The 26,829-nt window shown below is 36.9% G+C and overlaps 1 protein-coding gene across 2 annotated transcripts; it reads left to right on the forward strand.

Annotated features, from left to right (window-relative positions):
• The first annotated feature begins 4,797 nt into the window (after positions 1-4,797).
• LOC131041178 (DNA replication licensing factor MCM2) lies at positions 4,798-12,087 on the forward strand. 2 transcript variants are annotated; one of them, XM_057974172.2, is made up of 18 exons: positions 4,798-4,969; positions 5,254-5,477; positions 6,388-6,566; positions 6,659-6,747; positions 7,559-7,748; positions 7,927-8,146; positions 8,259-8,466; positions 9,040-9,174; positions 9,274-9,465; positions 9,691-9,863; positions 9,997-10,185; positions 10,299-10,415; positions 10,520-10,604; positions 10,764-10,916; positions 11,028-11,153; positions 11,261-11,443; positions 11,547-11,708; positions 11,812-12,087. In XM_057974172.2, the coding sequence occupies exons 1-18, from the start codon at positions 4,967-4,969 to the stop codon at positions 11,923-11,925; spliced, it is 2,742 nt and encodes a 913-aa protein (XP_057830155.1). In that variant the 5' UTR covers positions 4,798-4,966; the 3' UTR covers positions 11,926-12,087. The 2 variants fall into 2 exon arrangements, with proteins under 2 accessions (XP_057830155.1, XP_057830154.1); XM_057974171.2 differs by lacking the exon at positions 4,798-4,969 and having other exon boundaries at positions 5,248-5,477.
• The last annotated feature ends 14,742 nt before the right edge of the window (positions 12,088-26,829 follow it).

A 26,829-nucleotide genomic window follows, 5' to 3' on the forward strand; every position in this document is an offset into this window, starting at 1 on the left:
GAGCAAAACAAGCTTCAAACCGATTGTGACATCTGTCAAAACCCTAAGTACTGCATTTACAAAAAAGCTATCAAGTAGCTCAAGAAATCTTACCTTCTTTATCCCTCTTGCCCCTTTTACCCTGCATCACACCTCACAAGCCTCATTTACCCTTACGGGGTAGCTTTTGTCTACCTCTCCTATGTCTCTGCTAACCCACAAACTGCTTTGTTCAACTTGATTTACTTTTCTTTTATCTCCTCATCCTCATCACTACGGGATGGCAGGGAGTACTAAATTCCTTAGCTATCTATTCCTTGCACCACATCTCTTATTCTCATTTGGACCCAACGGGATATGGACCTCTTTTGGCTGCCCTTGTTCCCGCAGTCCCGCGTGGGTATTCTTCTACTGTTTTCTACAAAGGGATCTCGACTGTTGATCCTCCTATCGCTGCGGGATAGCAGGGAGAATGAACTAAACCAACACCATCTTCCCCATGTCACCTCTTTTCTTCATCCTTGATCCTCGCGGGGTATAGACTTTCATCAATTACCATTGTTCTCGCTAGCCCGCATGTGCATCACACTCCAGTGAAGAACCTATTGGCGTTACCCCTGTAGATACTGCGAGATGGCAGGGAGAATAGATTTATTCAATCATCTCTCTCCCCGCATCGCCCTTCGTTAACATCTTTCAATTGTGCGAGGTAGAAGGATCACTGGCACCTCACTCTTCCCGCTACTCCGCATGGGGCTCCTACATTGTCCTTCTTCATTCCTAGTAGAAAATTATTGATGGTTTTGCGGGATGGCAGGGACCACCCAATTTCTTTTAATATTTAGCCCGTAGCACATACTCTTTCTTCTTGAACACGCACGGGATAAGGATGACTTCACCTTTTCTTGGAGTCACGTGGGGTAGCGGGGACACTTGTTCCTCACTTATAAGCTTAGCCCACAACATCAATGAATATAATCCATGAGCTTCGCGGGGTAAGATCTTCAACCCAAATCCTTAGTTCCCGTCGTCCCACATGGTGACCCAGTCATCCTTACAACTACATTAAGATGACACCATGCGGGGTCAATAGTTGCACCTTTGCCAACTGATTTCTTAGCCCGCATGGGCAATTTTTCAAACACGAAGGTTGCGTGGGGAAAGTTCTCCTGTTAGCAATAACACTTGCCAATGTCTCACACAACCTAAGACCATGACATATGGCTTCCGCGAGGTAGAATTCTTTAGCACCATAATACACATCTCGCTATCCTGCATGACCAGAGATATGAGGGTTGACACTTAAGTGATTTTTTTGCGCATGTGGAGACCTGTAAAGGGTAAAAAGGGGTCGTGGCCTAGGAATATACTAGGACATTTTGAACAATATGACTTAGGCATTGAGGGCAAAATATGGAGTTATAATACAAGTGTATTAAGATGACTGGCCCGATAAGGCAACCTAACACGTGGGGCCGATTACCTTACGACCCAAAACCCTCCAAGTGACAACTTAATTTTTTTTGACACCGACTACTACAAGTCAAGAGTGAAATATAACAGAGCTTGGGGAATGTGAAGGTAATGCTAGTAAGAGTTTCTAAAACCCTTAAAATGTCGTAAAACCCTAAGCCTTTGAAGCACAAAAAGGAAAGAAGGCATCCTTATAAGGAAAAAATTGGCACCTCCAACAACGCCTATTTCACAAATGAAGGATTTATGCAAAGGATTAAATGGGAGGGATGGAAGGATGAAAAATAGGTGTTGGATAATAGATAGGATGTTGGAAAGTTTGTGCAAGGATAGATGAAAATATTTTCAAGATCAACGTTGGCACACACCTTGAGAGATGGTGGAGTAATGGAGGACAAGTGGATTTTGGTTTTTGAGATTTTGACGGAGGAATGGATGTGAAATTTTGGACACAAGGACCCAAGATGGATGAAGGAAATGATGGAAGAATAGATTTGGAATGTGTCGATGGACGATTAAAGGAATATTTTGGAACAACACGTCTAGAGGCAAGATGAGGACTCATTTCTTTTGATTTGGGATTAGATGCAAGACGAGGACTATGCAACTTATAAGACCTATGGATTGTAGACACACTTTTTGATCCTAAGGACATGAAGGAGATAACGCGAAGTTTGAGTTTGCTCAGCGCTTTGGTTGTGAGAACTTTGTTTGCAATTTTTTTTTTGTTGATCGAGTTTGTTGTTTTTGTGACTTTACTTGAGTTTCTGATGTTTTTGGTCAAATGGTGAATTTCAAGCACTCTGAATATTGTAAAGACAGTATGGCCAATGAATTTTTTTTAATAAACTCTAAAAATCAGAGTCACGTGTGAAAGGGCCAATCTAAAATTCCAATCTAATTAAGAAAACCGCAAATAACAATGAAATGTATGCTAAAATCAATTAAACATAGAAAATTCAATCAAAACTCCCTCAATTTATTTCTTTCAGGGCTTCCATTGCTCTTTTCCAATATTGTGTTGTGTGGCTCTCACTGTCAAGCTCAGATTCGTGCATAAATATGACACAATAATTTAGAAGATAGTAGTTACCAAAATGGGAGAGTTGATGTGCAATTTATAGATTCTAGATGTGAGGAATGAACAATCGAGATGGATTTAAGAACACAATTGATCAATGATTGAGATTACTTGAGACTGAATTGATTGAGAGTTAAACTCATTTTATTGATGAGTTAACTGGATTGATAGATCAAACGATTGAATAGATTGATTAGTGAACTAAATTGATTAATCAGTCAACTAATTTGATTGATATGTTCCAAAAAGCTAATTTGAAGTTGAAAAAGGTGATTGAGGAGTTAACTAAGTTAACTAGGGAGATAACTGAATTGATTGGAAAGTTGTCCGAATTGACTATTTTGTTTCTAAAAAGTTGATTTGGAGTTAGAAAAGGTGATTGGGGAGTTAATTGAGTTAATTGGTTAGTTGACTGAATTGATTACCCAGTCAGATTGAAAGTCAGAATTTCAACATGTGCTGTAGGAAATTTTTTGAAATTCAATTTGATTTGCATTTGAGTTGAATTTGATTTTTGAATCATGAAATTGAAATGCACATTTTTATTGAAATTAGAATTTGGGGAATTTGAATGAGTAAAGAATGAATGAATGAATTAAATAATCTAAATAAATTATTTAATTATAGGAAGTTGGAAATTGAATTTAATTAAATAATAAAGGTTATTTAATTAAAAGATATTAATTTGCAATTAATTAAATAAATTATTTAATTAATTAAAAGAAAGGAGGTTAAATGATTAATTGATAAGAAGGAAATTGAATAATTAGTAATGTTGATTTGATGATTGAATCAATTCAGAAGAATAAGAGCTAGATTAATTAAATAATTATTTAACTAATAAAGACAAATAATTAGTGTATTAGCAATGAGACATTTTTTGGTGTCTACAACCTCCTTAAGAGCTAGGAGACAAAACTTCTGCCAAGCTATGCAGACTATGCAAACTAAGCAAAAACATATATGCTACACAAGAAAAAAGTGAGGGTCCCCATTTGCAATGGGGTGATGTGTGAAAACGTCACAACATGTACAACCTACACTAATTTTTCAACATCAACAACAAACTACACTAATTTTTCATCATCAACAACAAAGAATAACAATATTTGCTTCAATCAATTTCCACTAATGTCCAACTTTTGTACAACATTGCACCAATAGTTGTATGATAAGCACCAATAATTGAATGAAATATACCATTTGTTGTGAAAAGTAACCAATCATGCGATGCCACATTAGCTGCACAAGTATTGGGGCCCTTTTGCTCACCTATTGGTCTCACTTTTTTGGGGGGCTTGTTTTGGACACCTTGGCAAAAAGCATGCTGATGTGGCATCATATTTGATGATGTGGCCCTGAAACCTTAGTTATATGCAGGGGACTTGCCAAGTAAGCTACTGTAAAAAATTCAGAGTGATTTGAAATTTCCACATAAGATTTTGAGAAGTGCAAAGTTAGGGTGCACAACTACTGGGTCCTCTCATATATATATATATATATATATATATATATATATATATTATCAGCTTACTCTCTCAAAATTTTGTTTTGCAAAAATAAAAAAGGCAACATCAACATCAACATCAACTACAAGGAAGACATATTAACAAGTAACATCAACTACCAAAAAAAGAGACATTAATCCTCATCTGAATTTTATATTTGTTACTATCAACTTCCATTACATAGCAACCTTAAAATTTTATTTTGCATGAATCAATGCCAAATCATGGCAAGATCATCTTCAAAAAGTGAATATCAACAATAAAGAAGAAATACCAATGATCAAAATCAAATCTATTCATTGTAATCTATTTCATAAGTTAATTGTTTCCTCACATTGTAAAAAAGCTAACAATAAGGTGGATCTCAACTATTGATTTATGTTTATTATGATATACTATAAATTATAATTACTATTAAATTCAGTTTTCACATTCTTTGATTCATGCCCTCTAATATATTACTTAATCATTGCACCTCTTTTTAATGCAAATGCTAGACATTCAAGAAAAAAGCATATTTATTTCATTCTATTTAACTAGGAAATTGCTCTAAAGAATATACTTATTTCTTTAGAATATTACGAATGTATCTTTAAAAAATGTTAAACATGGTATACTATAAGATTTAATTATAAATGGGAAAAAAATGGAAGGATGCCACCGCAGCCTCCAGATATTCCTGAAGTGGATAGGCATATATTCTGTTGCTCCTAGTCAGCTTTCGCGCCAAAACTTTTCCCGCCAATAGATACCATGTTCATCCCAGGACAAGAACAAAGAGCTCCTCAAACCCTTCTCTATAAGCATAACTATTGAGCAAAATCGTTGCTGCTCCTGGGTAACCAACACAGAGCGCAGTTATTTCTTCTTTTCGATCTTCTTCAGGCTACTTCATTGGGCAGGCAAGTCTTTTCAGCCTACACTAATGGTAAGTAGTCTATGCAATCACCAAGAGGTTTATTTGTTGGCGCTTTGAGATTTTTTGCGGCAGTTATCAATGAAATAAATTTATTTTACTGTAATGGCTTGTAGCCCAAATCCGCCTAATTTTATGTTCTAGTTACACATAGATGATTTCTACAGTTACACACCGTTCTTTCTTTTGGATTCAGAACTTATTGGCTTTTTGTTACCATGCGTTTTAGGCGTTTAGCAATCTCTCTTTAATTCCAACGGGAGGAGTTAGTAATTGTTGTTAAAAATGCAATGCAGGATTCTGATGTATCAACCCCTGGGTCCCCAACATCTGGAGGAGGGTTTAGCACTGATCGCCTCCCCCCAACAACAAGCCGAAGCAGTTCAAGGCATATAAGCTCAACCCAGTCCCTATCAGATGAGGCGGAAGTTGATCCGGATATTGTGGTTGATGACATCGACGCAGGTGATGAAGAGGACGAAGAGGGAGAAGACCTTTACACGGACAATTTCATGCAGCAGTAAGTTTGTTTCTTGTTCTTCCTCTTTTTCATTGTTTTCCTAAATCTACAGCTAGTTTAGAAACATGTTCATAATTTACAGCCCAAGCCATCAAACAGGGCTCAATTTCCAGATCTGCTGCCCTGTGTACTAAAACCTTCCAACGGATTTATTTATGCCCCGTGAAATAGGCACACTATCGATTATTTCCTGCCCTGATCTTATATACTAGTCTTCACAAGCTGCTTCTTAGTTTTCTTTTTATTTCTTTAGGGGTTCTTTTCTCATTTGGCTATTTCTATGTATATTCCTATGCTTCAAGTGCCTCGAGTTTGCCTCTTTTTTTTGTGCTTTCAATGTTTTAGTATTTTACCTCTAGTCTCTTTCTCTTTTTAATACTTCTGGAATTTTCTCTCTTAGTACAGTTTCATCACAAGTGGATGGCCTTTTGAGTGTCACTGGCATTCTTTGCCTACTGGTGGTCTTTACTTCATTTCTTTCTCATTTGGAGAAATAAATGGCTATATGCCTATTACAGATTTACAATTTTCATTGCCTACATTTATACTTTCACTTATTTGATGAGCGTACTGAAATCTGATGGCTGAATCCCAGTTGTATTAGGAGTTACTCAAATACTAGTGCAATGGTCACATGGTTTACTTCGTAGTCATTTGGATTAGTGTCATGCCTCTAGAGTCATATTGTCTTGTTAAATCGCATATATTCATGGGGGCTTGCATCTTTTTGATAACACCTTTGCAAAATCTGATAGTCTATTCTATGGCAAATGCACAAACTCTACTGAGTAGTTGTTCGTTAAGTTAGTGAATAAATGATGCAAGTGACATCATTTGGTGTTTGGAACATCTCATTTGTCAAGACAGAATGAAAGTTGGGAATAAATTTATTTAATTTGCCCATTTACAGGGACTACCAACGTCTGGAAGCACAGGACCGATATGAGTCTGTGGATCTGGATGACGAACTGCAAGACGAAAGAAGTTTTGATCAGATTATGGCAGATCGTCGAGCAGCAGATGCTGTGCTTGATGCAAGGGGAGGTGCTTCTGTAAACCGAAAGCTTCCTAGGATTCTACGTGATCAAGGTAATTTACTCTAAAATGAATTCTTGAAACATAATTATGCCTTTTATAACCAAGTTGTGATTGACACCCTTGGATTTTGTGGGATAATTTAGACACAGATGATGATGCCGACTTCAGGCCACGGCGAAGACAGCGAGTTGAGCCTCCAGTCACTGACCAAACTGAGGAAGAGCCTTATGAGGTAAGTTTCTATAATCATTTAATTCCTCATTGTCATCTCAATTATCACACCCACAAGTAGTCTATTTTTCTTATCTCAGAATAAGTAATCTCAGAATAAGTATTCTGAAACTTTATCTAGGTGAACTTAAAATTTGCTCATGACTTGTGATGTTTGGCTACTCGCACATCCTGAATGAATACATTTGTTAAATTTATGCTCTATTTGATGTGGTAGTTGTTGTCTGACAGTTGAAATTGTTCACTAATATGCTATTAAGGCAAAGGAGACTGCCAAAATCTTTTCTGAATAATTTTTTAGGAGAAGCATTAACATTTTCCATCTCTTCAGAATTATCTTTCCCAAGCGTACACAATACTTCTGTTATCTATTCTGTAAAACATCCAATTGATGAGCTGAAATAACTTCCGCTTCCTAGTCTGTAAAACATCCAATTGATGAGCTGAAATAACTTCCGCTTCCTAGTCTTTTTGGGGATGATATTATTAGTTAGACTCTTCACACTTTAAAGGGCGAAATATAGCCAATTCTTTTTGAAATGATATTTTGCCAACAGTAGGATTATGGCCATCTCTTTTGATTTATCTTTCCCAAAGATGACAAAATTCTCTATTATTCAAGAGTTTCAGTTGACCGCTTGATATGATTCTATATCTTAGTGATCTTTTGGGATGTATCGACCTATTTTTTATGTTTTTTTTAGGTAATTAGTTTTACATTTTATCTTGTGCAGAGATTGGTAGTTCTTTTTTCTGATTTATTAAATTTATTGGTAATTATTTTTGCTGATTGGTATTATTAAATTTTGCAGGAGGAAGAAGACGAAGAGGGTGAATATGAAATGTACAATGTTCAAGGAACTTTAAGAGAATGGGTGACTAGAGATGAAGTCCGACGTTTCATAGCTAAAAAGTTCAGACAATTTCTAGACAGCTACGTGAATCAGAAGAGTGGAAATGGTGAACTAGAGTACATTCGGCTAATCAATGAAATGGTCGCTGGTCAGTTCTAATTGCCCTCTGCTTAGTTTCCCAGCATTTATCATTTTCCCTAACTTTCATGCATGCCAGTTTTTTGTGATATTTATACTGTTAGTTTGATAATCATGTGTGGTGATATGATGTCTCTGTTATTTTCTGTCACTTATAATTTCTTTATATTTTGTGGTCTTGACTTCAGCAAATAAATGTAGCTTGGAGATTGACTATAAACAGTTCATCTTTACACATCCAAATATTGCCATCTGGCTAGCTGATGCCCCTCAATCTGTGCTTGAAGTGATGGAAGAAGTAGCTCAAAATGTTGTATGGAGACTACATCCAAATTATAAAAACATTCATGATAAAATATATGTTAGAATCACAAATTTGCCTGTATACGATCAGATTCGCAATATAAGGTGTGTTTATATCGGTACTTGTGTTTTTCTTTAAGTTTAATTCATATTGGGTACAGTTAATTCAATGTTATTTGGTTTTCTAAGATAACATGTTTCGTCTTTCCTTGAGCAGGCAGGTTCATTTAAATACTATGATTCGCATTGGAGGGGTTGTGACTAGGAGGTCTGGAGTTTTTCCTCAATTGCAGCAAGTCAAGTACGATTGTAACAAATGTGGCACTGTTCTAGGGCCTTTCTTTCAAAATTCCTATTCTGAAGTGAAAGTAGGCTCTTGTCCTGAATGCCAATCGAAGGGACCATTCACCGTTAACATAGAACAGGTTAGATATTTCTGTTTTGAAATATGGGAATGCTGAGCATTGGTTAGTTTGAAGTTAAACGGGTGATTGCGAGCAACTACATGACTGTAAATTCATTTTGGGTTTAATTAGTTGGTTTGCAATTAAAAGGGTGAATTTGAGGAACTGCACGACTCTGCAATGGATTAATTAAGAAATGATGATTTATTAGGTGTCTTGTTGGATCTGTTATCCTCAAAACTCGGAAACTATGATTATAACAGAGAATGTTGTTTGTTTTATTCAAATGCCATTGAGAAAATCACATTTTATGTTGACTCATAGCTGTTCAATGTATTTCTAAGGATTATACATTGATAATGTGTTATTTTGTTTCAAGGGCCATTTTTTTCTTTGAAATTTACTTTTACATCTGCTCTTGTTTAATGTTAAGAACATCCCACTTAAAACAAGCTTTTAATGCAAAGTGTACTTTATATTATACTGATAAGCATGATACAGACAACTGCTGAACGGCCCAATTTAAGGAATATCTCAGATTTTTACCCTGTAAAGATTCAAAGTTTAACATTCACCTTATTTGTGCTTTTACAGACAATATATAGGAACTATCAAAAATTAACACTTCAAGAAAGCCCTGGCATTGTACCACCTGGCAGGCTTCCTAGGTATAAAGAAGTCATTCTCCTGAATGATCTTATAGATTGTGCACGCCCTGGAGAGGAAATAGTAAGTCTGCAATCAAGCTTTCAAGATGCTGGTCAGATTTCTTTAGGAATTACTTATGACAGGACTAATTTAACATGTTTTGCTTATATATTATTGCAGGAGGTGACTGGCACATATACAAACAATTTTGACATGTCTCTAAATACCAAGAATGGCTTTCCAGTTTTTGCAACAGTTGTCGAAGCTAACTATGTTACAAAGAAGCAAGATTTGTTTTCTGCCTATAAACTCACCGACGAGGATAAAGCAGAAATCCAGAATCTTGCTAAGGATCCTCGCATTGGAGAAAGGGTTAGTGATTACCATCTTGATTCAGGTTACAATCGATATGAATCACTAATATTAAAATCTTCAAAATGCTCTACAGATGAACATTTGTTGATTATCTGAAGCGTAATGTACACCTTTGATTTAGCACTCTCAAGCTGTAACGTTTCATGTAGTTAAATTTAAATTTGTTTCCCATATTTGTTCTAAATCTTTCATATTTGTCAATTCTTTGCCATGTGAGCACAGATTATTAAATCTATAGCTCCATCTATTTATGGGCATGAGGACATTAAGACTGCAATAGCTCTTGCTATGTTCGGAGGGCAAGAAAAGAATGTAAAAGGAAAGCATCGTCTAAGAGGAGATATAAATTGTCTCCTCCTCGGTGACCCAGGAACAGCAAAATCTCAATTTCTTAAGTAAGAACATGTGTATTTATCCGTGTTTGTATGCTTCAAAATTAGATGTAGAATCGAACCTAATTAGTGTTTTCTTTTATGCACGAACTTTTGGAATGAACATGTAATTTCTGATAAAAGCTTTTCAACTCAGATATGTGGAAAAAACTGCTCAGAGGGCTGTATATACGACAGGAAAGGGTGCCTCAGCAGTTGGGCTTACAGCAGCAGTCCATAAAGACCCTGTAACACGAGAGTGGACACTGGAAGGAGGTGCATTGGTCCTTGCTGACAGGGGTATTTGTTTGATTGATGAGTTTGACAAGATGAATGATCAGGATAGGTGCCTCCTGAAAGACCTTGATATATTATGAGTTTTGCAAGGTCTTATTTGCTTTTTGCAAACAGCTTTTTTGGATTTCAAAATTCAGATTTATTGTAATGTGCACTTTGTAGGGTGAGTATTCATGAAGCTATGGAGCAACAGAGCATCAGCATATCCAAAGCTGGAATTGTAACATCATTACAAGCACGGTGTTCTGTTATTGCCGCAGCTAATCCAATAGGAGGAAGGTAGGAAAACATGTCGATGTCTACTAAAATTGTGTAATGTATAATCCTAGAAGTGTTCTATGTTCCTTATCATTGAACGGTCTCACATGTTCCGTGACTTACAGGTATGACTCATCAAAAACATTTGCTCAAAATGTGGAGCTTACTGATCCTATTCTCTCTCGTTTTGATATACTTTGTGTTGTGAAGGTAACTCTCGACTCAAAATGTTTCATTTGGATAATCATTTTTGGGAGATTTCCAATTTTATTCATGGCTTTTTAGCTAAGTAATATCTGTGAAAAAGCAAATCAACTTTGTTCGTTTGCCAGTTATTTTTAAAATATGTGTTTTGATATTATCTCGCAGGATGTTGTCGATCCAGTCAAAGATGAGATGCTCGCAAGATTTGTTGTCGATAGTCATGCCAAGTCCCAGCCAAAAGGCTCTAATATGGAGGAGGGATCTGCGAGACTTTCCCAAGATGATTTCTCTTCTGTGGGAAATGCTTCTGATCCAGAGGTTCAAATTATCTGCTTTTAATGTTTTCACTTTTCTGAGTGGACTCTTTTCCTGAGTACACTGAGCTTGTTTTATTGTGTGCTTATCATGCTTCATTTTATTCACCTTCAGATATTATCTCAAGATACACTGAGGAAGTATGTCACATATGCTAAGCTCAATGTCTTCCCAAAACTACATGATGTGGATCTGGAGAAGTTAACACATGTATATGCAGATCTGAGGCGGGAATCTTCGGTATCTACTCTCGCATCGATCAGAGATTGCTGGTTTTTAATGACTTTAACGATATTAACACATTTTATTTTCACCAATTTCATCTGGCTGCTGTTTTCTGTTTGCAGCATGGTCAAGGAGTTCCAATTGCAGTGAGGCATATTGAATCAATGATTAGAATGTCTGAATCACATGCTAGAATGCATCTTAGGACTTACGTGGCTGAAGAGGATGTAGATATGGCCATCAGAGTCCTTCTGGACTCGTTCATTTCAACTCAAAAGTATGGAGTTCAAAAAGCTTTGCAGAAGGTATATGCCATTGCAATTTATTCACGACGATATATGAATAAATGACAAAAGAATAATTGATTTAAACTATAGCTGACTCGTTGATTCTATAATTTATTGGCAGAGTTTCAAAAAATACATCACCTACAAGAAAGACTACAATGAACTACTGTTGCATCTTCTAAGAGGGCTGGTCAAGGATATATTACGTTTTGAGGAACTGGTGTCTGGTACCAGAACTCGGCTCAGTCAAGTTGAGGTCAAAGTGCAAGATTTAAGGAATAAGGTGGGAAACCCATTCTCATGACATTCATACCTCTCCATTCATGATTTTTTTTTTCTTTTTTAATTTATACCTAACAAAACAAGACATTATTGCTTGTTTGCAGGCACAAGAGTACGAGATCTTTGACTTAAAGCCATTCTTCAACAGTAGACAGTTTGCAAGGGCTAATTTTACTTTGGATGAGGCCGAAGGGGTCATTAGACATCCCATTGCGTAACAAGTTATTTGTCATTGCTTGCTTTGTCTTCTGATGATCCAGAGGGCGATTGGTACTATAACCAGAATAATTTATGCTTATATTGAGTTCTGAGAAAATATATGGATTGTTCTGTTCTTCTCCCAATTATTCAATTATTTAAATGGGTATAGATTGCTTCTACACATAGTGATGCAAAGAGTCTCCTTTGGTTGCTGTTAAATATGTTTTTTTTAATCAATATTCCAGGAAACACTTTGCTGTCTGGGTTGGTTTCAAGTTAGTTTTAGTTTTAAGAATGATGGTGGTATGTTTTAAAATATATATGCCCTTTTTTATTAAGAACTTTTTTACAATTCATGTAAGCTCAAATGCAAAAACAGTAAAAATGTCTAGCCCAATAGGCTTAAAAAATAACTAGGAACAACCAGCACTAAGGCTGACAACAAACAACCAATCTGAACTTCACAAGAAGGGGCTGAAAACAGCACAGGGTTAAAAACTCCCCACGGACACAAAGGACCGACCATCTCAAGGTAGTCTGAAGCTGAATTGTTACGAGTGTTTCTGTTTAACCCTATCCGCTAAATCATTGAAGCATATTTACCTCGGGGTGGATCTTACTTTTTTAAAAGGCAAAATTGAACACAGGAGTCAAAGTGCTGCTAGCACATCGATCTTCTTGAACAATCTTCTGTTTTTCTCTGTTTGGAGAAGGTGAAAGAGACGAAGATCAGTCATTGCAGTCCATCTGGTCGATTGGAATGGTCAGGCAACACCCCGTTTGGTGTGGAGCGACAAGGCACATTCCGATCCTTCTTGCTCGAGTGTTTTTGGATCCCCTTATTATTCAAACAAGCACCCTTGGAATGGCTCGGCATGGACAAATTTTTGCTAATGATTGAGGATCTTTCATAAGCAAATCTGTTGAACTTAAACTCTCCAATTTAGAAGACAATGTGATTGAAGAGGGAAGCTCTTTGCAATTACATAGGATTTTGTTAATAGTATACATTTCTTGGATTTGGTCACCTTATCATTTCCATTAAAACCTCATCCTCCTAATATTCTGAAGGCAAACTTGAGAGCCTAGCTGACACTGGGATCTAATTAATGCTCATTCCTTAAGGCTTGGGACCAAAAAGTCATCTCACAAGTAACCATTGGTCTACCCAAAATATTCCAAGTCATAAGGTATCTAAAATGTTGAGCTTAATTGTTTCAAATGTTGGGCTTTCATTGTGGAGACTTAAATTCAATTCCTCACAAGGACATCTAGAAATGGAATGTTTAGTTGTGACTCTTCGCCTTTCATAATTGACCTCTAATATTCCATAGGTGATTTCTTGTGTGTTTGCTTATAAGGAGCTTGTATGGATCTCATGTTGATGGTCAAATGACCAAGATGTTTGTAACCTATATGCAATTCAAAAGAAATACTCATGCAAGGAGTCGAGATGAATAGTGAGTCTATTCCATAGTTGTCATAATTTAGTGGAGAAAGGGCATTGAAAGAAAAAGTGATTTGTGTCGTCCCCGTCATAAGAATACAACAAGGCCCACAAAAACTTCTCTTAGATATTTTTTTAGGCAAGACACTTATGCAACCAACCTTGTTCCAAATTCTCCCATTTAGGAAAATACACTTGGAACGGTGAAAATTTAGAGTTTCTACCATTAGATGTATGAAAACCTCTAATTTTTGCTTGGGACCAATTACATTAGGGAAAGGATTTAGATAGATCTAAACCTAAGAGGTTTGAATGCTGATCAAATTCTAGGGGTGTTGAATGTGCCCTCTTGAATTATTGAATTTGTTGAATTTAGGGTAAATGTGTTGGAATTGATATAAAAAATGTATAAATAGTAAACTATAGTAATTGGATTGAGCCACAAACCTGAATTCGAGGATCATAAGAAGATTCGAATTTATTTCTAGAAAGATCTCCTAATTTGTCTAGATCGGTGTGATGGTCGCTATGGTCCTCTCAACTTTTCACACTCCAATGGAGGATCAATTCGTCTTTGTAAATAAAGCTTATCCTGAAGATCACAACTCCATACTTGCTTCTTACACAGAAAAGAGGGAAGTAGAGGTTTGCCCAAGTCAAACTCCGGTTTGAAATTTGATTGAATTGCACTAAAGGAAATGTTTTCCTTTCGAGGGAGATGTTGAATAATGACCAAAAACAGAAATGATGTAAGTCCTTGTGAAGTTTTGTTTGTCTCCACACGAAATTAGGGTTTCATGAAGTCTTCAATAGCATAGAACATGAATGTCAACTCCAATGCTTCAATCTTGATTTTATCTCTACTCTAATGCTTGAAGGAAGACTGATTGCTTGTCTGTCTGAATTTGAATGTTTGTTTGCTCGATGTCAAATTGAATTTCATGTGTGTGGATGAGCAAATGAGGGGTAGACCTCTTTTTATACTTGCTCGTCGAAAAACAAACTAATTGTGAGATTTTGCCAAGATCAAGGGCACAATGAAAAGTATAAAAATAGAGACAAAAGAATGACAAGAATAAACTGTATTCTCATAATATGAAAATGATCAACTGGATTCATACCAATACAATGAATATAGGCCTTCTTATATAGGCAAGGCCATATGGATGTACGAGCACACAATTATGACATGTGGTTCAATGAGAAACAAGGGTAGGTAAGAAATATTAGGGGTAGGTAGGAGAAATGATATAATATTCCACAAGAGGTGGATGACCTATCGAATGTGGAGTGTAACAACAAAACAAGACCACAAAATGTGGAATTTCTCCTACAAGCTCTATCCCTATGTGCACACTTCCTTAAGTGTCTCGAATCCAAACTACGAAGAAACACATTATCTTAAGTTAACTTAAGTAAAGTGTAATAATATCCATAATGAATATTTATTTACACCAACACCCCCCCTTAAGTGCAACTTAGGGGAATGAAGACTCAAGTCAACAATGCAAGATGGGTCCCGGCTATTAGGCCATGATAGGTACCCATGTACAATATGCAAATGCAAGCAAAACTATGCAAAGGAATCTCTCACAAATGGAGAAAAGGAGAAAACCCAATGGGAAAAAACTCCCCCCCAAAAGAGAGATGAAAGTACAAAAGACTCTCAAAGAAGAAGGACAAAACCTCAAAGAGGAAAAAGTCCCCCCCATAAGAGAGGAAGGAGAAGTCAGCTGACCCCCCCTAATGACACATCCCGCACCCTTAAGAGAGCTCGCAACTGCTGGAACTTACTCTCGGTGAAAGGTTTGGTGAATATGTCAGCAACCTGCTCTGCTGTAGGACAATACTGCAAATCAATGACCTGCTCCTGAATGAGCTCTTGGATATAGTGCATATGAATCTTGATGTGTTTGGTCTGCTGGTGTTGGATCGGGTTCTTCGAGATTGCAATAGCACTCTGATTGTCGCAATGTAGAATTGTCGGCTGTGGAGTGGTGAATCCAAACTCTGTGAGAATCTGCTGAAGCCAAATGGTCTCAGTCGCTGCGTTAACAGCGCCTTGATACTTAGCCTCAGTCGAAGAAAGAGCAATAGCATGTTGCTTCTTGCTCTGCCAACAAATGGGGTCGGAACCAAGGTGAAAACTGTAACCGGAAGTAGACTTACGATCATCAAGATTGCCAGCCCAATTGGAGTTTGTGTAACCAACCAAGCGAAGTCTTGTGCTTGCTGCATAGTGAATCCCATAGTGCTGTGTACCCTGGATGTAATGAAGGATGCGTTTGACGACTTTCCAATGAAGCTCATGTGGCTCCTGCATGAAGCGGGAAACCATGCCAACTGCAAATGAAATATCAGGGCGTGTATGGGTCAAGTAGATGAGACTACCCACAAGTTGACAATACAAAGTGGCATCAATTGGCGGAGAAGAACACTGAGCCTCAAGCTTGACTCCTGAAAGAAAGGGAGTCGGGGCAGGCTTACAATCAGCCATATGAAAGCGTGCAAGTAGATCAAGAGCATACTTGGGTTGCAATAGTGTAATCCCGGAAGGTGAATGTGAAATCTCTATCCCAAGAAAGTAGTGCAAAAGACCCAAGTCAGTCATAGCAAATCTGTCATGCAAAGTAGATTTGACCCTGCTAATGATGGATGCGGTACTCCCTGTAATGATCAAATCATCAACATAGAGCACAAGTATCAAGTGAGAGTCATCCTGTCGCAAAATGTAGACATTCGGATCGGAATGACACCTGGTGAACCCTGCGGAGAGAAGAAAGGAATCCATCTTGGCATACCAAGCCCTGGGGGCTTGCTTAAGGCCATAGAGAGATTTCCTTAGTCTGCAAACCAAAGAAGTATCCTGGATGAAACCCTGTGGCTGCTCCATATAAATCTCCTCATTAAGATCACCATGAAGAAAAGCACTCTTCACATCCATCTGATGTACAACCCAACCATGAGCTGTAGCAATAGCAAGTGTCAAGCGAATGGAGTTCATCTTGGCTATGGGTGCAAAGGTCTCAGTATAGTCAACACCTGCAACCTGAGAGAAACCTTTCGCAACAATCCGAGCCTTATACTTATCCACACTACCATCCGCAACATACTTGGTCCGATAGATCCACTTACATCGAACCATCTTTCTCCCCTTAAGGAGATGGACTAAATCCCATGTGTTGTTCCTCATCAAGGAACTATACTCTTCCTCCATAGCTTGGTCCTACTCAGGAGCCCCTGATGCTTCCCGAAATGTCTGTGGATCAGAAGCAGTAGCAATGAATGCATGTGGAAGATCCTGATGCTGTGATCGAGTTCTCCGTGTACCTGAAGGATCCCCAACAAGAGAACCTGCAGACTCAAGTGTCTGTCGAGCCCAACGAGGTCTAGGTGGAGGTGGAGAACAAGGCTCCTCAACTGCAAGTGGACCCTGTGGAGGTGTAACCTTGCGAGTCGGAGTGAAGGAGTCTCATAATCTAAATCACTAACATCACTATCCATAATGGAGGAAGGTGGGGGAGGTAGAGAGGCTAAGCTAGGAGAGCTTTCTTCAAAGTGAACACTCCTCTCAATGAACACCTCATGTGTCTTAGGATCCATCAATCTATATGCCTTAACACCCTCAGGATATCCAACAAATATGCAAGGCTGACTCTGAGGTTCCAATGCCTTGCGTTTCTGTGGAGGTATGCGAGCCCATGCTGGACACCCAAAGACTCTGAAATGTCTCACAACCGGTTTCCTACCAGCCCAAGCCTCAAAAGGAGTAATACCTTGCAAAGCTTTGTGAGGAACTCAATTCTGGATGTGTGTGGCACAACTGATAGCCTCTGCCCAAAAGGCGGGATCAAGAGAATGTGCATGTATCATACAACTAGCCATTTCTTTGAGAGTTCTATTCTTGCGTTTTGCAACTCCGTTTTGCTGTGGAGTGTAAGCGACATAATGCTGTAGATCAATCCCCTCAAATGTACAAAAATCTTCAAGTCTTTTGTTCACATATTCCCTTCCATTATCTGTGCGAAGAATCTTGACCACTTTCCCGGATTGCTTCTCCACACGAGTCTTGAAGTCTTGAAATCTGTCAAATACTTCACTCTTATGAATGAGAAAGTAGACCCAAGTGAAGCAGGAGTAGTCATCAATGAAGGTGAGGACATAGCGGGCTTCGCTAAATGAAGGTGTTGGAAATGGACCTGCTACATCACTATGAACAAGTTGAAGAACTTCCAAAGCTCTCCAAGCTTTCCCTTTATCAAACTTCTCCTCGGGATGCTTGCCTATGGAACAACCTGAACATACACCCTCTGAAAAACTGATTTGAGGTAGACCTGTGACCATGTCTTTAGTGCTTAGCTGCTGAAGGTAGCAGTAGTTAAGGTGACCAAACCGCTCATGCCATAGCTTACGTTTGGAATTTGAATGAGTAAGCAAGGCTCTAGAAGGTGAACTTGGCACAAAGTGGGAGAATGAATAAAGCCTTGAGTTGTCATTGACTTGTTCCACTGCTACCAAGGCATCATCATCAAGTTCCTTTAACACAACTGAATCTGGTGTGAACTCAACCTTTTTCCCATTCCCATAGTGAGTGATTTGGTAGATAGAGAGAAGGTTGGTAGACAAGTTAGGAACATAGAGAACATTCTCAAATGTTCCATCATCCATGTCAACTGAACCTTTCCCTTCAACCTCTACTTGTGTATCATCACCTATGTAAATGTGAGGTACCTTAGATGGCTCCAATGAAGAAAACTGCTCCTTTGTAGAACCCATGTGATATGAGGCACCTGAGTCAAGTATCCACTGCTGTGAAGAACTTGTTGTAGCCACAAATGCTTGCCCTTTTCCCTTAGTTTGTGAGGAAGAGGAAGGAGATGAATCCTTCTTTGTGTAGGCGGATGGCAAGTTGATGTTGTTTTTCTTGAGAAGATTTGTCAACTCATCAACTTGCTTTGTGTGGCATCGATGCTTATCATGATCATACTTCTTGCAATATGCACAAGTTGGTTTATCCTTCTTAGGTGGTGTCCCCTTCTTGGAAGAGGATGAAAAATCGCTTTGAGATGGAGAGGATGATTGTCCTTTTTCCTGTTGTGGCTGTGACTTAGATTGCTTCTTCTTCTTGTTGGAGTCTTTGCCTTGACTTCCTTGATTCCCTTGATTAGCCACCAAAGCCTTGGACTTTGAAGACTTGAGAAGCCCCATGTTCAACAACTTAGATTGTTCCAATATCAACATTTCTGTGAAAGCATCAAATGAAGGCATAACATAGGAACTGCCCATTGTCAAACAATGAGTTTGGAAGCTAGAAACAAATGCTGCATATTTTGATGCAAGCTTGTCCAACAAGTTGAATATCAGCTGAGCATCCTTTTTGTCAATTCCACAATCCTTAAGCTTTGCTCTTAGCTCATTTGCTTTGGTGACATAATCTTGGATTGTATCAAAACTCTTGGGATCCAAGTTGGTGAGCTCATTGTCAATCTTATAACCTTTGATTTCATCAACTTGACCATACAATTTCTGAAACATATCCCAAGCATCTTTGATTGTAGTACACTTTTCAATATGAAAGATGAGGTCATCTGATACATACTTGCGCAAAGTTCCAAGAGCCATGCAATTCTTAGTGAGCCATTCTAATTGAGCATTAGGATCAGCCTTAGGATCAGGTGGTGCTGTTATTGTTCCATCTATGTAATGCGTGAGACCTTTTTCCATTAATTTGCTCCAAACTTTAATTTTCCATGATGCATAATTATGTGGAGTTAAGGGTGGAAATTTATGAGGACTCATTGCAACAAAAATGAAAGAGCACAAGGAAAGAGAGGCACAATCACACAAGACACCCCCCCAAATTCACTCAATCAAAGAACCCCCCCAAAAGTGATGATTTGACACTTTATACTTAGTGCGTATACAATGGGCCACTTGCAAAAAATGGCAAAGTGGGCTTCTGCTTTCAATTTTACAACTGCCTCAATAAGGCCAAAAGAGACTCAAACTAATAATGCAAGAGATCTAAACTAAGATCCAAGCACTTTACAAGTACCTAATAGGCCAAATAAGACCAATATCTGAAAGTACGACTTCTACTCAAAATCTCTGAAATCTGATCATAGATTATGAAAGTAGATGAAAAAACATGCACTTTCAAACAAAAGGGCACCTGAAAAGGAGGTCGTATGAGCTCAAATGAGGCCTTTGAAGTTGCAGAATTGAGGATTGGACAGGTACTGCTGAGAGAATCTAAAAATTTCAAAAAACCTATGCACCAAAATCAGAAAATAACCACACCACTACGAAGGGCATGAAAAATTAGCCCAAATAAAAAAAAATTGCACCCAAAAAGGAGCAAAATTGAGCAAGTTATGGGTCTCCAAAGTTGACCCAAAAATCCAAACTGCTCAACGGAGAGGGGTCTAAAAATTTCCAAAGAAAATGCTGACTGGGTGCTAACTGTGCACTGCTGATTGGGCAGAAGGTATGGATCCCAAAAATAATTTCCAATTTTTTTTTTTTTGAAAAAAATCCAAAAATTCTGTACCGTACCATTCGAATTTGGTCAGAAAATTTCCTCCACACCCAAAAATCAATTTTCGCCAAAATAGGTTGAATTTATACTCGATTTTTATGGAAACGGCCTCCTGGATGCAATGGTGAGGTCGAAAAACACTCCAAGATGCCTCCAAAAAGCGCAATTCCTCGGATCCGAAAATAGAGGCCTTCCATGATGTCTCCAAAAACCAATCAATGAAGCCCCAATGGCTCTGATACCATGTGAGATTTTGCCAAGATCAAGGGCACAGTGAAAAGTATAAAAATAGAGACAAAAGAATGACAAGAATAAACTATATTCTTATCAATATGAAAATGATCAACTGGATTCATATCAATACAATGAATATAGGTCTTCTTATATAGGCAAGGCCATATGGATGTACGAGCACACAATTATGACATGTGGCTCAATGAGAAACAAGGGTAGGTAAGAAATACTATAATATAATATTCCACAAGAGGTGGATGACCCATCGAATGTGGAGTGTAACAACAAAACAAGACCACAAAAGGTGGAATTTCTCGTACAAGCTCTATCCCTATGTGCACACTTCCCTAAGTGTCTCAAATCCAAACTACGAAGAAATGCATTATCCTAAGTTAACTTAAGTAAAGTGTAATAATATCCATAATGAATATTTATTTACACCAACACTAATTTTTTGACATCAGTTGACACAACTAAATTTTTCGCTCAAATTTGAAGATCGTTAAGAGGCAAAAATTTGGGCCCTAATTCGGATGACCAGGGCATGGTGCCCTAGTCCTGAGAGGGGACCAGGGCGTGGCACCTTGGTCATGTCCAATCAGGATAAAAAACAAAGGGGCAAGATGATGTATTTAGTGAAAATGTCGATAAATGTGCAAAACAAGAGCATAATCAGGTCCTATTTAGGCCTCAGAGCGCGAACGCCAAGGTGAGGGCTCAAATGCGGTCAAAATTGTAAGGGAGTACAATTTAAGATGTTACATTTAGCCCCCACTTTAGCAATAGTATGAGACTAAGCATACTTTCAAAAAAATACAAAGGTTCACACTAAAAGGCTTCAAGATGCTAAGGAGGCAAGACATACCAAGCCCCCAGTGGACTTTAAGTATCTTACGACTTCAAGATCATGATAAAAGGGACATCATAAGAGAGAGAGGAAAGAGAACCATGACTCCTATCCTAGTCAGGTTTACTTGCTATGAGTCATGAAAAGAAAAAATACCAAAATTACAAAGCAAAAGGTTAAGTTCGCTAAGTATCTTGAGTATCGAGATGCATAAAGAGAGAAATATTGAGCAGAGTGTATGCCACCACGTTAAAGCGATTGCACATGCCTTATTGAGAGCAATTGCTTTAAGGTAGTATACATTCATCCAAAAGAGAAGCACTTTATCACAATGATATGCCCCCAAAAAGGATAGATCAAAGGATAATGATCACAAAACACATAAGGGTTCTACTTAACTTTGGGGTCAGAATGCTCTCATGATAAATAATGTATAATATGTATATATTTCCATTGAATTGTCTTCATCCTCCAAAGAAAGTAGAACCACTATGGAAGAAGAGCACACATGTCTTTTGAGTCAACATAGGAGAGACCAAAAGAGATCTCAAATCAAGCAAGTCATCCACCTACCAATCTTGCTCAATATTGTTTGGGAAGGTGGACAATATGCAAGAGGAGAAACTTCAAGCATGATAGATGGAGCTACCACAAGTTCCAAACAAGGAGCATGCTCTAATGATGGATCACTTTGTCTATTACTAGGGGCTAGGATTAATGCTTGTGAGAATTGTTTAGATAAATCATTGTCAACATCAACATATTCATATTCATCACTTGAATCAACATTGTTAGCATGAACATCATTTTCACCTATCTCTTCATCAAGATTAATAAAAATACGATCTTTAATTGGAATAGAACATGAACCATCATTTTTCTTAAGCATTTTATGTCTTGGAGATTTAGGTTGAATTTTCTCCCTAGGATTAGGCGAAGGTTGAGTTGTGTCAACATTTTGAGTCTTCGGGAGGAAATGGATTGAGAAGCAACTTCACTAGCTCTAGCACAACGTCTCCATCAGCATTCTCTCGTACAACAGTTTCTTTTAGTTTTAGCTAAAGGTTGTGAAGGTTTAGGTTGAATAGGCACAGGCTTCTTCTCTTCCTTTAAAGAAGGATGCAAAGGAGAAGGTTTTTTAGGTTGAGAGTTAGGAGATATCAGGCGCTTTCTTTTGTAAGATGTAGGAGGTGGAACCACAACATATAAAGGAGGAATAAAAGGTGTAGGAAGAAGACCAAGTCCATCATGAGGAGGAGGGATAGGTCTATCGTGAAGAAGAGGAGTGGTATTGGGATCTCTAGGTTTAGTCAATGATAAGATCATCTCATTCTTATACCTTTGATAAGATTGAAAAAGAGCATCACTTTGAGGTTTAAGAGGTTCAAATTGTTTAGACAAAAAATAATCAAGATTAACATCTCCATGCTTTATCGCGGGTTGGTACATGCCATGATTAATTGTTATGATTTTGTCATTAAGAGGAAATTTCAAATATTTATGAATAGTAGAAGTGATTTTTTTCATGGAAGAGAGCCAAAGATGTCCCAACTTCACACGAAATTGCTCTGATGTAGGAATGATAGCAAAATTAACATCTAAAGATTTAGTACCAACCTCAATGAGAAGAGTAATAGAACCAATAGTAAGACGAGAAACCATCAAATATTTTAATGACCATATCAAATTTATCATAGTTTACTCGATGCAATTGTAAGGTATAAAGATATTATTCAATTATCACATTCACCATACACGCAAGATCAATGAGCACACCTTGTGAAATCATGTCTTTAATCCTTGTAGTGATATGTGGTGGGCCATCAGGTGCTTCAATAGTCTCACTCGGATCAAAGGTAATGCATAGGTCCTTAGGAGGTGTAGGTCTATCAATAAGATTTACCACATTATTAGATTCAAGACCAAGATCATTAGGGGAAAAGGCAAGATGCTCAAACTCAATCACATTAGTAGAATGAGAAGGCAAAGGATTAGTAAAGATTTGGAGGTTTTGATTAGGAGGAGCTACAGATTTATTTCTTTTGTCATTCTCACCAACTACTTATATGGTATTGTTATCAATAAGGTGTTGAATTTTTCTCTTTAAGAAATAACACTTTTCAGTGTCATGACTGGGTTGACGATGGTATTGGCAAAAAGATTTGGCATCATAATGAGGTGGCAAAGGTTTGGTTGTGTCAATTGGTTTGATGCGAGGAAGTTTCAACACATTCTTACTCAACAATTGTGTCATAATGCTATGCAAAGATTTAGAAAGAGGATTAAATTCTTTTCTAAAATACTTTGATAAAGGAGGCACACCTATTGTCACGACTGCTACTTGGGTATTGTTGTTGTCATTAAACTTGATGAATCCCTTGTTCAATTTAAACTTCGCAAAAGGTTGTTGAGTACTTTCATTCTTATCAACTAAAGCCATTGAAAGAGATGATTCAAATTGACTCACTCGAAGCTGATAGTTATGAAGTACTGCACACAATTGCATAAATGAAGTAAACTCAAAAAAGAGAAGCTTATCCCTAATGTCTTTTTGCAAATTAGAAATAAAAATTCTTTGAACATCTTGATTAGGCATAGGATAAGAAATTTGAGAATACAAATGCTTATATCTATCAATAAAATCAATCACTTTTTCTTTAACACCTCGCTTACAATGCATTAAATCAATCAAAGTAATCTTAGCACCATATTATTGTGAAATTGTTGAATGAAAGAATTAGCCAATTGTTAAAATGTTGTGATTGAATAAGGAGGTAAAGAACAATACCATTGTAAAGCTTTATCTCTGAATATTCTAGTAAACAATTTAGCCAAGTCTTTGATCATAAACAAAATCACTACACAAAGTTTTAAATGTTTTCACATGAGTCATAGGATCACCTTTTCCATTACAAAGCTCCAATTGAGGGACTTATACATGTTTAGGGGGGACAACACAAATAATATTGTTAGATAATGGGCTCGCTACATCAAATGTGGGCACATTATACTTTGATTGGTTCATGGAAGCTGTAGCATGCTCAAATACACCATTGCTAAATAGGAAATCAGGACAATCACGAAATCCTTAACTATCTAAGCAAAATTCAAACATAAAACCAATGGAATAGATGCAAAATGGAATTAAATTAAGCAATATGAAACTCACTATTATGCATCATAACTTCCATTGTTCTTCTTCTCTCTGTGGTATGATGGCTCTCAGATATTGCATTAGCAACCTGCAATTGACACAAAGATTCAAAGTTCGTGATCTAGAGGAATTGTGAGGATTGAATGCTCAGTTTATAGATTTTTGGATGAGATTGATTGAATGAAAGGTGCAACAAATTGATCAAGAGGTGGAACTCAGGTGAGCTCACATGAAAATTGATAGTTGAACTATTGATTTAGAGGTGAAACAAAATAGATTGAATAGATTAATTGAGTTAACTGATTGAGAAAAAGCTGACTGAAAGAAGAAAATGAATGATTGGAAGAAATAAAGAGGATGACAAAGAGAACTAGAAGATGGAAATAGAGACTGAAGAGATAAATGATTTAATTAATTAATTGATTTAATTAATTAATTTAGTATGTGCTTGCACTTTAACCTAGATTTTCAATTTAATATTTGCATGAAATTTATTCAAATAATTGAATTCATTTTAATTCAATTTAGTATTTGAATATATTTAGAACTTGACTTTGATTTTCAATTTGGTTTTTGAAATCATGCACATGTATTTGAATTTGATGAAATTAGAAAAATATGGAATTAAATATAATTAGAATTTGGGGATTTGGAAATGGAAGAATTAATTAGTTAATTAAATAATTTAATGAAACTATTTAATTATTTAGAAATGAAATTTAATTAAATAATAAAGATTATTTAATTTAAAAGATTAAATCATAATTAATTAAATAATAAACATTTAATTAATATTTAGAAAAGGGTTAATGATTAGATGATTAGAGATAGAAATTGAAAATAAAATAATAAAGATTATTTAAATTATGGAATTAATTAGAATTAATTAAATAACAAATATTTAATTAATATTTAGAAAATGATTAAAATAATCAAATGATGATAGAATAGGAAATAAAATAATTAGTGAGATTATGAGGAAATATGCAATTAGAAGAATATGATTAATTAACTTAATTAAATAATTAAAGAATTATTTAATCAATTAGAGGAATAATTAGTACATGATCAATGAGACATTTTTAGGTGTCTACAAAAGCTATTTGTTGTTGCAAGGATGACACAGTTTAAGCTAGGCTATTAATGGTTGCTTCGGTAGATGGGTTGAAATTAGACATTTGATTGGGATGGAGGAGTAACATTGTTAAATGGAGGAGGTTGAGAATAAGGAGGTGGAACATTATGATAGGTAGGTATTGGAGATGTTTGGGTAACAAATGGAAGACTCACGAAAGGAGGGATGAAAGAGTCTTGATTAGCAATGTTTCCCCCTTGACTAACATGTGTAGGAACAACATTTTGTGTGGAAGTAGCCATGATGTTGGATGTAAAAGTAGGCACACTAGTCATAGAAGTAGTCATAAAATTAAATGATTAGCTTCACTAGGAGGTTGAGTGTAACTAAGGTCTTCAACACAACTTTTTAAAGACATGACATTAATGTCAACAATATGAGCAAGGCTACAAAACAAATCAACACCAATTTTATCACTTTGAACCATTCTTTTTAATCCTTCAATCAATGGGATAGCCTCACTTTCAAGATATTGTTGACTCATCCATTGTTGAAGATTTTCAAATTCATTGTCAATCTTCTCCATTGGTCAACAAAAACCCTAGTTAGTGATTCACCCTCATCATGAGAATATGTAAATAATGGGAATAAATAACTTCAATTGTTGGAATAGAAGAACCACCCACATTCTCATAAAACAAGTTATCCAAATTAGGCTCCATATCCTTAATAATTAAACCTTGGGAAGCCTTAATTCTACAACTTCTCACAAAAAATATTATAGGTAGGACTAATAGTAGTAAAACTCATGCACAAAAGAAGGAAATTTAAATTTAAATTTAAAAATTATGATTAAGTGTGAGATTTTGCCAAGATCAAGGGCATAATGAAAAGTATAAAGAGAGAGAAAAGAATGACAAGAACAAACTGTATTCTGATCAATATATAAAATGATCAATTGGATTAACCAATACAATGAATATGAGCTTGTTTATATAGGCAAGGCCCATATGGATATACAAGCACACAATCATGACATGTGGCTCAATGAGAAACAAGGGTAGGTAAGAAATATTAGGGGCAGGTAGGAGAAACAATATAATATTCCACAAGAGGTGGATGACCCACTGAATGTGGAGTGTAACAACAAAATAAGACCACAAAAGGTGGAATTTTTCCTACAAGCTATATCCCTTTGTGCACACTTCCCTAAGTGTCTCATATCCAAACTACGAAAAGATGTATTATCCTAAGTTAACTTAAGTAAAGCGTAATAATATCCATGATGAATATTTATTTACACCAACACCCCCCTTAAGTGCAACTTAGGGGAATGAAGACTCAAGTCAACAATGCAAGATGGGTCCCGGTTATTAGGCCATGATAGGTACCCATGTACAATATGCAAATGCAAGCAAAACTATGCAATGCAATGTCTCACAAATGGAGAAAGGGAGAAAACCCAGTGGGAAAAAACTCCCCCCCAAAAGAGAGATGAATGTACAAAAGAATTTCAAAGAAGGAGGACAAAACCTCAAAGAGGAAAAAGTCCCCCCCCCCCATAAGAGAGGAAGGAGAAGTCAGCTGACCTACCCCAATGAGACATCCCGCACCCCCAAGAGAGCT

This window comes from Cryptomeria japonica, chromosome 3, assembly GCF_030272615.1.
Source record: "Cryptomeria japonica chromosome 3, Sugi_1.0, whole genome shotgun sequence".
NCBI classification, from domain to species: domain Eukaryota; kingdom Viridiplantae; phylum Streptophyta; class Pinopsida; order Cupressales; family Cupressaceae; genus Cryptomeria; species Cryptomeria japonica.